The sequence below is a fragment of the Lissotriton helveticus genome, chromosome 2_1, assembly GCF_964261635.1.
Source record: "Lissotriton helveticus chromosome 2_1, aLisHel1.1, whole genome shotgun sequence".
Classification (NCBI taxonomy): Eukaryota; Metazoa; Chordata; class Amphibia; order Caudata; family Salamandridae; genus Lissotriton; species Lissotriton helveticus.
The window spans coordinates 684,214,829-684,231,660 of record NC_136059.1 but is presented as its reverse complement, the minus strand read 5'-3'; the positions used below and the strand labels follow the sequence as shown (position 1 = coordinate 684,231,660).

The window sequence follows — 16,832 nt, the reverse complement described above, 5'->3', positions numbered from 1 at the left end:
AAAGCCACAATTCTTTCTTTCTTTCTTTCTTTCTTTCTTTCTTTCTTTCTTTCTGTCTATCTATCTGACTATCTATCTGACTATCTATCTGACTATCTATCTGACTATCTATCTGTCTATCTATCTCCCCTTAATGCACGGTTTGCATCAGCATATAAATCAAAGTGTATGTGCACTAAATCCAAAGTGACTGTGTATATATATATATATATATATATATATATATATATATATATATATATCACAACCACCGTCTCCTCCCGTAATCGCTCCCACTACGATCACGCTGTGGACACAGACACGGACCAGATTTTCAGATGCTGGTTAGATTTTATTCAGCTGTCGCCATATATATATATATGTGTGTGTGTGTGTGTGTGTGTGCGCAACACACACACATATATGTGTATGTGTTTGTGTGCTGCTTAAAACCCTAACATGTGCTAGCACACGGTTTCAGCAGGACACAGATGAACGTTTATGGATATTAAAATCACTCTCACCAAATAAAGTCAGGAGCGAGTGGCCATATTAGCAGTGCTGCCTTAGTAAATCGTGACCGTATTTCTCAGAAAAGTCCAGTCTTACACTTACCCAGCAGAAGCACAGGTCTGAGAAATGCCTGCCCTCTGCGGCGTCCACCCCTGACCCTGGGTTTAGCCGTCACAGCAGGCACTGGCACGTAAACAAGAAACGAGCGAAGATATCTCTGCTGCCGGCGACAGGACTCGCTTTCTTTCTCTTTTTTTTCTAAATTCTTTTTATTTTTGTTTAAATTTTTCACTTCAATTTTAATTCTTGAAGAACATAGCTTCGACAACATATATTCGCACTCATTATAAGAAGCAAATGGTTATATCAAAACATTATTAGTATAGAATCACAGGAAATCCTGGTTTAGAACCAGAAAAAAATACAAAACAGATAATAGGTACATAGACACAGGACAACTTTTTTTTTTAATAATTATCCGGAAAAATGTTATTTTCCACCCTTAATTTTTGTTTGTTGTTGTGTATGCGCGTACAATGTCTTAAATTGGTTTTTGTATTTTTTTTTTTACAAAAAACGAAAATAAAGACTAATATTTTACAAAATGAATAACAATGTTCATGGAATAAGTGTGTCTGTTTGTTTTCCTTTCTACACGGGTCTCAGTTCTTATTTTTTGTACATATTATATCCATGTCAGTTCACAGTTAATCCAGCTGGTCCACTTTTCGTGCGATGTTTAAATTCCATTGTCCACTTTAGGGAAAAGAAAGGGGCAGAGGCGTCCTTGCTCCTTTGACACGTTCATAGATCCCGGGACTCTGTGTCTGCCCAGTGCCTGCAGCCTAGCGCCTGTACAGGAGTCTGTGTCCTTCTAGGAGCACTGGATGGACATGTAGGGCCAATTGAAGCTGCTCCCGGACAGAAGCATGTCCCGGATTAGCGTCTCGATGGGGGTCTTACCTACCAGGCGCACAAAGAAGAGCTGCTCGATGACCGAGGAGGACACGGTGCGCAGGGAGGGCAGCCGTAGGAGCAGTTTGCCGAAGCGGCTCGGCTGGTTCGGGTACTGGCTGCGCACGTACTCCTCCAGGGCGCACTGGGACTTTTCCTGCAGGCTCTCGATGTGGGCGGCATCTGACAGGCCGCAGGCGTCTGCCCAGGGGCCACAGGAGCACAGGGAAGGGGGAGACAAGCAGAGGGGCAAACCGTTAGTATGGGAGCAGCGGTGTGTGGGTGACACACTCGAGGAAACTCAAGCAAACTCTCGGGCCAATACAAAAAAAATACAAAACAGCCAGCTACTGGACTGTGAGGGTTCGTTCACTCGCACAATCACCCGCCCGTCCGTTAGTCAGTCCATCCACCCCGCCGCCCTCATTCTCGCACACACGTGCGGGGCCTCCTTGCCCCCTTGTTGGCTCACAAAGGGTGGGCACACTAAAAACAGCCACAAATGTCAGCTAAGCAAGAAACACACCCTCGCAGGCCATCAGCAGTGCATGCATAGTTTAATGATACAAAAGTCACGGTCCCCAGCCCAGTGAGGCCACAGCACCCTCGTGGACGTCGTTCCACTTCGCCACACCCTCCACTTCACTTCTGGCTGCCGAACTCGTTAAAACCGGAAGTTGTCTAAACACGCATTCGACACTCGTTCTCCCCTATTTCTGTTTGGTTTGGCCTTCCTCGCCCTCTTGCGCCCCCCCTTCCTTCTTTCCTCGATCTCTCGGCTCCTTCTCCATCAATGCCCCCCCACCCCTTCTTTCTTTGTTAATCTATTTCTCTTTCTTATTTTGGTTTGATATCGCTTCCATTTCTTGTTCCGCTTTACCTATCCCCCTCCCCCTAAAGAGCGGTGTGGCCGGGACTGAAGTGTTTATAGCCTTCATTTCCCGCCTAGTGGGGCTAGTGCGTTGCAGTCTCCCACAGCCCGGTGGCGGCAGCTGCATGAACACAGGTCACAGACGAGCCAGCGCCCTGGACACCGTCTCACCACAGAGCGCACGGTGTGATCGGCGCACACGGGGTCCCTCGGGGTGACGGGTGGGGTCACCCCTGTCAAAGAGAGCGCAGCAGAGGCCCTGCGCCCTCCCGCTCCGCAGTGCCGGCCGCCACCACAGACTGCCTCAAACCACCCACCACAGAGCACACCCTGTGCTCGGGGGCACTGGGAGTCCCTGGCGGAGAGGGCGCGCCACCCTCCTCCCAGAGTCAGAGACCCGCCGCCCTGTGGCCGGCCACCACCACGGGCAGCCTCAAACCACACAAAGCCCAGAGCACAGCGCTGCGAGCGAAAAGCGCCAACAAGGGCTGAGCGCTCTGTGGAAGCGTGCACGCGAAAACACTACCATAAAAGTGAGAGCAGGGCCATGGTGCTGAGCCATTATTCATTCACATGAAGTGAAACCATGCTAGCTGCATCGATCACACCTTTGATGCACAGGCCTGTTTGATGCCCGTCAAAGTCTGCCCCTGGGAGCGACCATCTCTGCAAAGTGAGTGGTTCATTGGCGTGTGCATGCTTCCGGGAGGCCGTGTGACGGTGTGCATGCTTCCGGGAGGTCGTGTGACAGTGTGCATGTTTCCTGGAGGCCGTGTGACAGTGTGCATGCTTCCGGGAGGTCGTGTGACTGTGTTCATGCTTCCGGGAGGCCGTGTGACCGTGTGCATGCTCTCAGGAGGCCGTGTGACTGTGTGCATGCTTCCGGGAGGCCGTGTGCATGCTTCCGGGAGGCCGTGTGCATGCTTCCGGGAGAAAGTGTGACGGTGTGCATGCTTCTAGGAGACATGCTTCCAGCAGGCCGTGTGACGGTGTGCATACTTCCGGAAGGCAGTGTGACGGTGCGCACCAGGGAGAGGCTGTGAAAGCATGACGTGTACAAGGAAAGCAGGCCGTTTCAAGGCACGCATTTCACCAGTAACTATGCCCTGTCGTGCACAATGTAAAAATATACCTCATTGGCCCATGCACAATACTGCTGGGGAGAAGCCCTCGGCACACGCCTGCGTACAGGTGACCCACGCGCCTGACACGTCCATGAACTGTGCACAAAGGCAGATATCCACGCCACCCGCACCGGCCGCCATCACAGGCGGCTTCTCGCCAAGTGAGCCCAGTCTGACTCTGACACCGAGGGCACCAAATGTATATTTGAATGCCGAAGACAGCTCGCCTAATGTGCTTGAGCTTTCTTTTAATTCTTTATTTTTAATGCAAATAAAAATGAATATGCAATAAAAAAAACAAGGGGATGGTTTAGGAGCTTCCTTCACTGTCCTTAAAATGCATTTCATGAACATCTCTTAATTTGTTGTAAACACATAATGGGCCCTGAAGAGTGTCCCGACTTTCACTCCAGCACCTCCGGCAAAGCGTTTAAGGTGCTTACGTCACACGCAATGAGCAGGCCGCTAGGCCAAAGCCTAGTAGAGAGAATAAGCGCCGTGACGCTAACACGTAAGGTGCTCTTTACCGCAGGAACGCCATAATGGACGTATGTTCAGGATTTCGCTTAGAGAGGTATTACATCGAGAGTGGTATCTATTGAACTCATAAAGCCGAGAGACAGCTTGTTATGAATGCAACGAGAAAAATGTATAGGTGCTCTGAATTGTGTCTATACATCTGTCTAGCCCAGCCTCTCCCATCCATCTGCAAACCTGTGCATGGCTACACACGCACATACACGCACATTAATATATGAAAGGTTACACACACACACACGTGTGCCCATTTATTTAGTGACACACACACAATATAAATATATAAAAGGGCACACACACGAGTTTACGAGTGCACGTACGTGTGCTTATTTATTTAGCGATATATCCACACACACTGTATGAAAGGGTACACACGGACATGGGTGCTGATTTATTTAGCGATAAACACACACAGCATATGTGAAAAGGGTAAACACAAATATTTGAGTACATACGTGCACGTGTACTGATTTATTAAGCGATAAATAAACACAACACACATTAATAAAGGAAAAGGGTAAACACCCGACTATATGCGTACAAATAAACGTCTTCATATCAATTTAACGATATATATACACACACACATATATATATATGAAAAAAGCACACGCTGGAATATACAGATACATACACACGTGTGCTTGTTTTTAGTTATATATGTTCCTCGACATACACACACACACGCACATGGACAAACATATAAAAGGACACACACACAGGTATATATTTATGGATGTAGACACCAGTGTATTCTGGCGTTTATAGACAAGCACAGGTTTCACCACGCACAACGGCTAGGAGTAACACTATAACATTTGGAAGAGACGTGCAGACCGAGGTCCAGTATTTAATACCCAGAAGCCTAGATTGAAATACTGCCTGGGGACTAAATTGTAAAATAAATAAAAAAGATTTTTAAAAATTACCGAATGAAAAGGCCAGTTGTTAATCTCGCGTGCAGCGAGTCCACGACATGTTTTTATGTCTTCGGTGTAACCTGCGCGCGGGATGACTTTGAGAAAGTCCCCGCACTCTGGCGATGCCCACAGGCTAAGCACAGAGGGGTGGGCATGAGGTGAGGCAGGGACAGAGGTGGCACCCTCATCCCTGTGTATTTGTCACCTGGAGGCCCCTTTGATGACCCACCGTGGACCTTTCAAATCCACGTCCTTGTATTTTAGCATTTTAAAAGCGAGGCCTTACTTACAGCGGAACATGTACTGCACTTTACTCAAAGATCGAGTTCACGAGCCTCCGACGAGCACAGGGCATCGCGAGCTCAAATACCGACCTCCTCCCCGCCCACACCGCCGCCACCCTCCCTGAAACAGCTGCCACACTTTCACTAAAGTCGCCAACACATACTACACCCTGGCAGCTTTGCACGCCCCTTCCTTGCGTCAGTTAAAAAAGACGTTTCAATTGCGTAAGATCCACCAAGAAAGCTGCCTGGCGCTGCCATGTGGGGGTCAGGGTGACACTGGGCGTGTGTTTCAAATAGCGCCACTTCTGATGGGCGCAGATCGTGGCGCTGTCCGCCGGCGGCCGGCCTCGTCGCACTGGGCGGTCGGCAGAGTGCACGGCCCGAGCGCATCCATGAGCGCCGGCATGAAATGTTCTCATCTTCTAGTCGATATTAATACTGCATTTGCTGCCTCACAGTGCTATGCAAATGCAAAGGCCGTTTAATACAACGTAATCCCCCGTTCAGGCACGCAGGGGAGGCGAGGACACGGCCTGCAGGCCGCAGAGCCAGCCGCCCGCGCGGCTTCCACATGTCGGTAATTCCTGGGCCTATTTTCAAATTAGATTTATGTCGTCTCCTTATGCGACCCGATCGGAATGATTTGTGAAAAAGACGCGGTGGGTAGCTATAAAAGCAGCGTCTGCTTTATTACGCTTTGTTTACTCGACATAAAGCCGTATTTAAATAATAAGGGCTGCGTGCATCTGCCCCGTTACTAGTCAGAGTAACATAAAATGCATCTTGTTTCAGAGGACAGTCTGGGCCTGCCTAGCGGAGCCCTTCTCGTGCTAGAAACGCGGCTCTTTCGCTGCTACCTGCTTTGTTGACACGGGTGTTCCGTACATTTACAGTAAAAAATGCCCAACGGCTAAAAAATGTAAAAATTGCTCTGCAGAAGCAGCACGATAGACTTGTGTGGTTCGTATTATGGGGTACCACATTGTTTAGATTATTCACCGTTAGCGAGGAAGACGCTTTCGGTTCGGGCAGCAACAAAAGCAGGCATTTAATAAGGGTTTGCGCTCTGTCTTCTGCATGTACGGCCTCCTCGTGAAAACCCACCCTGAGAAGATTCCGCGGGTTCAACCGCGACCCACTCATTCTGGAGAGTGAGACATCTTTGCATTGGACGCCTGGAGAGGCGCTGGGCAGCACTGCCGGTGGTGTGAGGGCCGCAGGCCCGGGTGCACCAGCTGATGCTCTTCTTCAGACCTTGGCAATCACGCCCCTGACCCCTTCCCTTTCACCCCGCCCCCACCGGGGTCTGCTGCTGATTTGTGGTCATGTCACTTTGGCTGTCCACCTCACCTCCATAACTGCTATCATCATTTACCCCTCACCTTTCACCCCGTACAGCACCCCGCTTGGTTTTATGTGGGTTCATGGCCCTGTATTTGCTGGTCATTCGCCTGGCAGGGTGAAAATACCAGCCTGCTCCGGCCTTTCCATTGGCACACAAAGCTCTCCAGCCACCAGCACCTTGAACATCTCTATCTCTCGCTCTTTGTGATGCACACACAGACCACACCACACACACAGACCACACCACACACACTCACACATCCATTGAAGAAGCCCTGTTTTGCCTGGTGGCATCATCACCAGCACACCTCAAATGACACACCAGCACCACGGGACACCCCTGCAACTCCTCTGCCCCCTGACTGTGCACGGCCACCATCAGCACCACACCACGGCGAGGCCTTACACCACTGCTGCCCCAGCCTTTAGGGGCCCAGAGAATCACACCCCAGCACCCTCCCAGCACAGCAAGACTCTGCCTGCCACCCCAGAGGGATGCCCTCTGCCCCTCCCTCCACGCCTCACCTGATGTGAAGAGCACGATGGCCTTGAGGCAGCTGTACTCGGCCGAGTCGACGTGCAGCGCCTTGAGCTTCTCCACCTGCTCCTGGAAGATGCGGATGTGGTCCATGAAGGCCACCACGCGGTCGGCGGACATGGGCGAGGCGTGCAGGCCGGCGGCGGCCAGCAGCGGGGCCACGTGCAGCGGCATGGCGCACTGCGCGGCGTTCAGCACGAAGAGCTCGCTCCAGGTCAGCCGCAGCAGCGCCACCTGGTCGGTGATCTGCAGGTCCGGGAAGAAGGGGATGTTGCGGGCCCACTCCACGGCGCTGAAGAGCAGGCGCGCCGCCAGCTCGCAGATGTTCTCGATGCCCATGATGTTGTTGGGCTGCATGCACTGGCTGCCGTAGCGCGACGTGGGGTAGGGCTCGGCCCGCAGCAGCAGCGAGATGTAGCCCGACAGGTAGCAGTGGCCGTTCAGGGGGTCCCCGTTGGTCAGCGCGTACTGGCCTGGGTTCGGCTGTGTTGGCGGCATTCTTCCTCGCTGAACCGCTGACAAAAAGAAAGAGAAGGAAGAGGAAATGTGCAACCAGGGCTGACAATGCAACAGCCAAAGCACGCCACTGCCCTCCCATGCCCCCGGACAAGGCCTCACGCACCCTTACCACGAGTACCCCAACCATGAATAAACAGAGAAAAAGGCGACAGACCCCAGAGCCCCAGTAAAAGAATGACAGACTGCGCGCACCCAAAGCCAGCCCTTGCTTCACCTGGAGGGAAGAAGGCGTTTAACCAGACCCACTTCTACCCAGAGCCAATAAAATAAAATAAAAAACATAGCGGGTGCACCAACTAACCCACTGTGCGAATTCGCAAGGCTACAGGAGCATGCATGCAATGCCAAACACACCTCCCTCGAAATACAGGGAAACGCACACTGCTCCAAAAAGAAGAGAAAAATCAAAGAAATCCGCAGTAAGGGAATCGCCTACGCATGCACCGACATAACAACACGTGCTTACAAATGCAACCCACCCGCTGCAAGAAAATATGTCACCCGTCAACCCCAGAAGAACAGACGCCTTCCAGCAGAATTGCACAAAATTAATAGCACGACTTTACCCCATGCCAGTCTTTCCCATTAGCAGGAAATAATGATCTGTTTACCCATGGTCCCTGAAACCCCTCAAAAATAAAATAAACAAGGATAGTGCAGCAGGGAGATCCCACAGTCATGCAGAGGAAAAGGCGAGTGAATGAGTGTGTGTGGCAAGCAGAAAAGAGACGCCGCGCGAGCAGCCAGCGCTGTCATTTCTTCCTGCAAGGCATGTGGCCCTGCTTATTTATCAATGGCAACCCCCGTTGTATTTCAAGATGCCATGTCTTAATGCTTCAAAGACAGCCATGCAATGCTCGCCACTCAGCAAAACACCCCTGCAAGCAGAACAAAGTCATCAAATGCACCTCAGCCAGCTATCTGCACGCACTCACACCTCCAGGTGGCATGGGGTTTGTTTTCAGTCGAAAAAAATAATAGAAAATAAAAATAAAAATTGCATCTAAAAATATATTTATATATATGGACTTACTGTAAGCAAACATTAGTACAAATGGCAGGAGCGGGACAATAAATGTATCTGCCAGGCCGAGCAACTGCAGAGCTCTGCTAACAGTTTTGCTCCGTGCACGCACTGGCTGCAACTGCAAACGCGCTGGATTCATTAACCCAGCTCGATGCAAAACGTAAGCAGCTCCGACTTCCAAAAGCTGACCAAAGTTTTTTTTACGTGCCTGTGTTTGAGAGAGAGAGAGTGCGTGCGGTGCGTGGTTTACTTCGACAGTGCCAGCATTTCAACTGGTTTGTGAGGCGAGGTGGCGGTGAGAGTGTGGCGCGTCAGGCGGAATATCACAATTTACTTTACACAAATAGCGTTTTGTCCGCCATTTCTCACCGTCGGGCCCAATCTGTTACTTCAGTGGTAAATGCGAGGTAATGCCTCTTTCTCATTTATGGAGCTCTGAGAGGACCGCTTGCTACAGATTCGCTCCCTAACGTTTTATTGTAAACACGATGCAAACTTTTAGGAGGGCCTAGCACGCGAGGGCAATTAAGCTACTAGAAGCCACATGTTAAGAGCAGTTAAACACTCAAACACGTCCCTGCGCTCTTCAGTGGCTCGGGCTTGTTGGACACAATTAAGGCGCTATTTTTATTCTGCCCATGGCGCATTTGTACATTTTACATTTCTTCCAGTACGGCGGCGTTGTAGGCAGTTAAGCTGCACTGCAACTGTAAACACACACAGCCCTTGCTTAGAAGCACATGCTGCCTGCCCGGCTAGAGTAACAGAGTCTCATTTCAACAATTCCAGTATTTTAGGTCAGGCATTTCCCATCAGCAGCTTGTATTTTGGTCGGTATTTTTCATAAAGTGTGGGTTTCACCCCTGGCAGTCTGCGCTGAGCGATAACGAGAGGGAGTGAAATAAAATGAGTTATTTTTCACAGAGACGCGCGTTGTGTTTCATGTGGTTTTTCGGGAGAGTATGGTCTAGGGCACCCTAAGGCTGCTTGAGAGAAGGGGCGCTCCCTGGCACAGCCCCGCGCTGCGAGCAGGGCGAGGAGGGAGACCAGGCCCGGCTCAGACCGAAGGCAGAGCCGTCTCTGGACCGAGCCGCGCCGCTGCCTCCGGAATACGGCGCCGGCCCTGGCGCTAGCTTCATAGTGCCATCCACACTGCCTGGGTTTCAAAACCGGCAAGTACAGCCTTTTCTAGAAAAATCTGTGCTCACAGCTGTTGTTGCTAATGTATAGCAGCTCTAGCCGGGAACCTCGGGGCCTCGGCCCAGGCTTCGGCTCGGGAGGAGCGCGGAGGCCGTTATGAATAATAGTCATATCGTGAAATGGAAGCCTCGACCCGGGTGCACGGTCACGGCCAAATGTCTGTATGCAAGATGTATATATGGAGTATGCACACACTCGCGGGCAGGCAAACCACACGCATAGGAAAACCACCCACAAACACACTGACACATGTATACAGAGAGGAGGACCAAGACAGAAATACACGCGTGAACACCAGCATGGACACCAAGATATGCACCAGTCTTCACAGACACACAGTCACACAAAGAGTAACACAGAAAAAGAGAAACGCACGCGAAAATGTGCACCAGTCCACAGAGATACCCACAGACATACAGTCACACTCAGAGTAACACACAACACAGAAATGCACACGTGAACGCCGGCATATGCACCAGGTAACCACAGACACACAAAGAGGAACACAAAGCACAGAAATACACACACTTGAACGCCAGCATATGCACCAGGTAACCACAGACACACAAAGAGGATCACAAAACACAGAAATACACACACTTGAACGCCAGCATATGCACCAGGCAACAACAGACACAGACAGAGGAACACAAAACACAGAAATACACACACTTGAACGCCAGCATATGCACCAGGCAACAACAGACACAGACAGAGGAACACAAAACACAGAAATACACACACTTGAACGCCAGCATATGCACCAGGCAACAACAGACACAGTCACACAAAGAGAAACACAGGAATAAGCACGTGAACACCAATATAGGCATCAGTCCACGCAGGCAACCACAGACACACAGTCATACAAAGAGGCACATGAAACACCTAAATACACGCGAACACCAGCATGCGCACCAGTCCACACAGGCACTCACAGACAAATATACATAAAGGGACTCGACACACATAGAAATACACACATGAATACCAACAAATGCACTAGTCTACACAGGCGCCCACAAACAAACAGTAATAGACAGAGGAACACATAACAAAGACATACACACGTGAACACCAGCATATGCCCCAATCCACAGATGTACAGTCACACACATACAAAGAGGAACACAAAACACAGGCATACACACGTGAGCACCAATATATGCACCAATCGACACAGGCACCCACAGATGCACAGTCACACACATACAAAGAGGAACACAAAACACAGACATAGAAGCGTAAACACCAACATATGCACCAGTCCACACAGGCAGAGGCACATACAAAAAAAAACACAAAAACAGTGATACACACGTGAACACACGGAAACACTGACAATACACACAAACACATGTGCACACCAAAGCCACCATCTAAGAGGCCTACATAAATAAAGAGCACTACGTGCACATGCACAGACCAGAAAACCCATATGTGCAAACAGGTCTACTGAACTAAAGGACAAGCAAAATTATAGAATCGTCTGCATGGTCACACAAGTACACCAAACACACAGAAGCACATGAAAGAAATACACACCATGCAACTAGCAGAGGAAAAGACACAGACTACTGCTAATTGTAAAACACAGAGACATACATTCATATGCATATAACAAACAAGAAGAGGCCCTATCTATAAGTTTATATATATATATATATATATATATATATATATATAGAGAGAGAGAGAGAGAGAGAGAGAGAGAGAGAGAGAGAGAGAGAGAGAGAGAGAGAGAGAGAGAGACAGAACGGAGAGAGAGAATTGGATGAGTAGATGAATGTATAGATATACATACACAGACATATAGATTTATAGAGAGACGTCCACCCCAAGAAACACACCTCGCACACCACACACCTGCCACACTTTTGCGCACATTCAGACCCCACGAGATAAGTAAGGGAGGACCCCCAGCAGGCACCCCTCGCTCGCTGGCGCAGGCAGGCGCTAGTGCAGTAGAAGAAACATTCACCTTCTCGCCGCATGCCCACCTTGAGGCACTTCTTCAGGCGGCAGTACTGGCACTGGTTGCGGTGGTGCTGGTCGATGGGGCAGTTGCGGTTGGCCCGGCACGTGTAGGTCAGGTTCCTGCGGACGCTCCTCTTGAAGAAACTTTTGCAGCCCTCGCAGGTGAACTGTCCGTAGTGCTTGCCGCTGGACTTGTCCCCGCACACCACGCACTCGATGTGCTGCTGCTGCCCGCCCCCGGAGCCCTGCTTCTCGGCCGTGCCGCCCAGCGCCCCGGGCGTGGAGGGCGCACCGCCCGGCGGGCCGGGGGTCTGCGGGGTGTGCGGGGCGCCCGGATCCCCCCGCGCCGGCTGCGTGCCGGGGTTGGGGGCCACGTCCTCCTGCGGGTCTCGCCAGCTGCTGACTACCATGGCCATATCTCGGGCCCAGGGGGGGCGGGCGGGCGGGCTGGGGAGGGCGGCCAGGGCCTCTGGCCGGGGCCGCGGGCTCGGCCGTCCTGCTGCCTGCTGGAGAGCTGCGGGGCTGCGGGCCCCCGGGGCCGGGCCTCCTCCGGTGCGGGCACTGCTCGGAGGGGCTCAGAGCCGGCCGGCGGGGCTTGGCGGGAGGGGCTCCCCGATCAGGGGGTGGGGGTGTCCGGGGGCCAGGTCCAGGCCAGTCCGCCCTCAGCCATTCAGCAGCAGACGCCGTTCGCTGGCCGTCTTTCCTATTTTCAGGATCACAGGCGGAAACGTGGACGCCGGGTGGCAGGGGTGCCGGATCACGGTGCAGCCAAGCAGAAGTGCATCAAAAACAGGGAAATATCCAAAGTGTATTGTCGTGCAGTGAAATCCTCTCCGTGCACCCCTCGCTCCTTCAGAGGCGCCCGAACAATAACCCGCCGATCAGCGATTATCTCTGCACGGGTGTCATTCTTTCTCAGTCTTTTAAACAAAAGTCCTCTGAAAGCCTCCACATTGTTGCCCCCTGTGCACGGCTCCCCTCCTCCCACCCCCCCCACCCCACCCCCCAAAAACAAAAACAAAAAAATGCAAACAATAAAAAAAAAAGAGAGAGACAGACAGAGCCCAGCAGGGCGAGGAGGCTGCAGCGTCCTTGTAGTTTCACCTCGGCGGAGGCTGGAGGGGGAGGAGGCCGCCGTGCAGAGCCGAGCCGGTGCTGCCGAGGCCGGTGCTGGAGTGCGCTCCGAGAGGGGGCTCTGCGCGCAGCCGCCGCCGCCCGCTATATACTGAACTTTGACACCACTATTGAGACTGACACGTTTCTATGGAGATCGCTGCCTTATATGGCGCCCCGTGTCAAGCAGCCAAGAGAGGGAGAGAGAGAGAGGGGCCGCCGGCGGCGCACAATCAAAGGCGACTGACTGGCCAGAGCCCGGCATCGCAGGGGAGGCCCGGGCGGGCAAGCCTCCCGCGCCCCATTGGCTGATGCACTTTCTCACCCCCCCTCCCTCCTCCCGTCCTCCTCTTCCTCCTGTTCCTTCCCTCTCCCCCTCTCCTCCTCCCTGCCACTGCCTTGTTACCTACAGTGCTGGTGGGAGAGGGCTTGTGCTGAGGCGCCCTGCCTTCACGCTCGTGGTGGTGGGCGAGGAGCTCTGACAAGGGGTTCCCCCCACTCAGCTACCGCTTTATATCCACTGTGGCTCCAGCGGTCGCTCATCTGTGCACAAACATTGACAGAGAGACATAACGGTGGCTCGGGGTACACATGGGCAGTGATAACGGAGGGGGCTGTGCTTGCTTTCTTCGGAAAAGTTCACCATTATTTTCCACCTCCCTGCCTCGGTGTTTTTGCTGGGGTGGGTGTTTTTATTGCAATAAAGGCCCGCTTTGTTTTTCCCCGCCCACGACAAATACGTCTCTGCGCATTCATCTCGTGCTTTGATCTCTGCCTTCCTTTATTGCACGCGCACGTATATGTCTGGTGTGTGTTTTTTAATTATGACAAATCACCCCGGGGGAGCTGTGGGATAAAGAGCGCGCATTGTAAGCTGGCATTCCTTCATGCCGGAAGGTCTCTCACCCCCACTTCTGCGCCGTGTTTTCCAGGCTGCTCAAACAGCGGAGAATGCTTCGATGATTATTAATACAACAAAAGTAAGTTCTCGTTTTGTTGTCAGGAAAGATCAATGCTTGTAAGTGAGAGTCCCGGCAAAGAAGCCCTCTTACCGCTCGGCCGTCTAGCAGTTTCGGAACAGCTGGTTCCGGCTGCCACCTAGCGGACAGCGAGAGATGGCAGGCTGCAGAGGACCGGCGCTGGGAGAGAGAGAGCTTGCAGCTCAACCCTCATGCCCCCTTTCCCACTGGCCGACAGTGGACTCTGATGCCCACACTCTCTCGCGCACTCACTATCCACTTGTCGCTACATTTCCTCTCCAACCTAAAGTTCTATTACTCTGGTAAATTAATGAGCAAAGACAATTATCCCTCAAGCTTCCGCAAAATCTCCCCCTTGAACGGTTCGTAAAGTCACAGAGCCCTTCCTTGTTTGCGCACCCTCCCTCCCTCCGTGCCTGCTTAAATGTACAGGTTTCTGGTGCACGCTCACTCCAAGCTCCCATGTCTCGCCCCTGACCCACCATGAAGCTCCCTTTCTTACTTGAGATGTGTGGTGCTCTCATTCAACAGCCCTGGGCCACAAAAGTTTCAGCCCGCTAAACTGCTGTGCCAAAGGGTTTTCATGTAATGCGCATTTCCAGTGATTTCTAGGAATATGTTCATTTTTAATTAATGCATTTTCATCCCTCGTGCATTTTATTAGAGTGGCATAAAGGGGCTTGTGAGTGACGTACTCGAGCAGAAAACACAAAAAACGGGTTTATTTTCTTTACAGCATAATGGAGGGGCTGCCAATCAGAAGCCCCCGGCTCAGCGCCGCTATTGTCTGCGCGATGACAGGGAGGGTGGTGTTGGCTCTGCCGCGGTCCCCTCTGCGCCCCTCTCCCCACACAGCTCTCTCCCCTCTGTCTTCTGGTCAGTGAAAAGGTGAAACGAACAAGATTAGAGCGGACAATGGGGGGGCTCTGTCTGCACATCAGCCAGATTTCCCTCCAGAGCCTGTGAGGGGACGGGGAGTGAAAGAGGCAGAGCGAGGCAGGAGGACAGCGCAGCACCCCTCCCCCTCCCACAGAAGACACAGGAAGAAGTGCAGAAAATGGACGGACGAGCAGCTCCCCGCGCTCCGTGCCTCCGCCGGAGCTGGCACTTGTGGCCGAACCGCCAAGGAAGAGCAGCCAGCGCAAGCAAGGCAAGTACCTGCCTCACTCGCCAGGCAAGTACCTACCTCACTCGACGCCCAGCTGTCTAACTCGCTGGCAGGCACGTGCCCGCCTCTTTCGCTACCTAAATACCTGCACCATCCCTTAGGCACATACCTACCTCTCTCCCCAGACAAGAAACCACCTACTTCCCCGGGCAAGCCCCGCTCCCTTCCTGGTCGAGTGGCTCCCCCTTTCCTCTTCTTTACGGGGTTCTTCCTGCCTTGTGTTTTCTGTTTCAATGTAATTGGTGCATGCCATGGCACAAACCGGGACTTTTAGGTCAACTTTTTGTCCTTGAGGCAGCCCAGACAACGATCGGGTCGAATAGACGGTACTGGAGCCGGGACTTTAGGGATTGTGCTACCTTCTTCCCTCAACCTTGTTTTCAAATGTCGCACGTGATACCTGCTATCATAAAATCATATCTTAATGTTGATCGATCTATTTTTCTATCTAATATTTCTTTCTACCTATCTTTTTTCTATAAATATCTGTCTGCAGTAGTATTCATATCTACATGAATTACATACAAGCCCGCCTGCCTATCTTTTTATTTACTTCAGTCAGAAATGCATTTAGTACAGAAGCTGTCATGTGCACATTGTTCGTGAACAGATCCGTATGCAGATTTAGGCGGATAGATACAAAGTTACAGAATTTGTGTAAAGGAGACGTGAGTTTGGCATTAAAATGTCTGTCCTAGATGTGAAGAAGCACGTGCTCTTGTCCCTGATTAAACAGGCACATATTATGGGACAGTTTAGACCCCCCCCCCCCCTCCCGCGCTCTGGAGTACTTTTGAACACCTTCTGAACAGATCGATCCTGTCTATTCATACTTGTGATTCGGTCGGCAGAGTAAATATCGGGGTGGGGGTAGGGGGTAGTCTGCTGTCATTCTGTAGAGCAATCCCCCCCCTCCGGAAAAAAGAGGGAATTCTTAAGGAGAGATATCAAACAGAAGTTTCTTCTCAATAGATTGTGTGTTTGTGTGCTGTGTGTGTGTGTGTGGGGGGGGGGGAGGATGGAGTTAGTGCGGAACGGGCCCCGCTGTAATAACTTGGTGCAATAGAATAAGACACACGCAAGCCCTGTTGACATGTTTACATTATTAAACTGTCCAAGTCCCGGGAATGTACGGGAGTATGGCCATGAAAACTCTGGTGACGCCTGTGCAGTGTGGGGTCGCAGTCGCACAAGACACTGGTCCTAGCAGCCAGACCGTTGCCGTAAAAAAAGCCTGGGTACAGACAGATTCATGCCCTGACTATGCTTCCCGAGGCCTGGCTTGCACACTATATTTCTAATTTGCATTCTCATTAGAACGTGCATTATTGCATGAAATTCAGTGACTGTCAAACCCTTTACAACACTTCTTAGGTCCCTTCAACCATTTCTGTAAACGTTCTGTCGTTGTAAGTGACAAGGCGAGTGAAGTTGTGTAGCGCAGGCTTGTGCCTTGCGATGAGCACAATTATAGCTTCACACACTGCTATTTTGGGTATGGTATCAATTAACGCAGTTCACTATTACCCGTGAATCACTTTATATAAGTTCGAGTTGATGTGATAACTCGTCGGTTTCATGTTTGTGAAGCAGACCCAAAAATGTAAGCATAAAGTTGTGCTAAGAGACACGTTAATGCAAATGAGGGGCACTCACTGCAGGGTTTGGGACGTGTATTTCCTTACTACTAATTGCTTTCGTGCGACGTCTTGCATATATATTATTGCAAGTGTATTTCAGTGCATACTTCCGGCATGGGTGTGTTTACCAGGGTCCCCAGT

The 16,832-nt window shown here is 51.4% G+C and overlaps 1 protein-coding gene across 3 annotated transcripts; it reads right to left on the bottom strand.

The window, feature by feature from the left end:
* Positions 1-432: 432 nt before the first annotated feature.
* On the bottom strand, positions 433-12,763 carry NR2F1 (nuclear receptor subfamily 2 group F member 1). 3 transcript variants are annotated; one of them, XM_078675375.1, is made up of 3 exons: positions 11,795-12,763; positions 7,055-7,582; positions 433-1,629 (listed from the first exon to the last, which is right to left on the bottom strand). In XM_078675375.1, the coding sequence occupies exons 1-3, from the start codon at positions 12,204-12,206 to the stop codon at positions 1,367-1,369; spliced, it is 1,203 nt and encodes a 400-aa protein (XP_078531501.1). In that variant the 5' UTR covers positions 12,207-12,763; the 3' UTR covers positions 433-1,366. The 3 variants fall into 3 exon arrangements, with proteins under 3 accessions (XP_078531501.1, XP_078531500.1, XP_078531502.1); XM_078675374.1 differs by having other exon boundaries at positions 435-1,647; XM_078675376.1 differs by lacking the exon at positions 11,795-12,763 and adding an exon at positions 8,620-11,325 and having other exon boundaries at positions 435-1,647.
* Between the last annotated feature and the right edge of the window lie 4,069 nt (positions 12,764-16,832).

Coding starts and splice junctions, on each gene's coding strand:
- NR2F1 (XM_078675374.1), bottom strand. CDS start 12,206: ATGGCCATGGTAGTCAGCAGCTGGCGAGACCCGCAGGAGGACGTGGCC. Junction 7,583..11,794: donor GGTGGGCATGCGGCGAGAAG/GTGAATGTTTCT, acceptor TCTTTTTGTCAG/CGGTTCAGCGAGGAAGAATG. Junction 1,648..7,054: donor CATCGTGCTCTTCACATCAG/GTGAGGCGTGGA, acceptor GCCCCTGGGCAG/ACGCCTGCGGCCTGTCAGAT.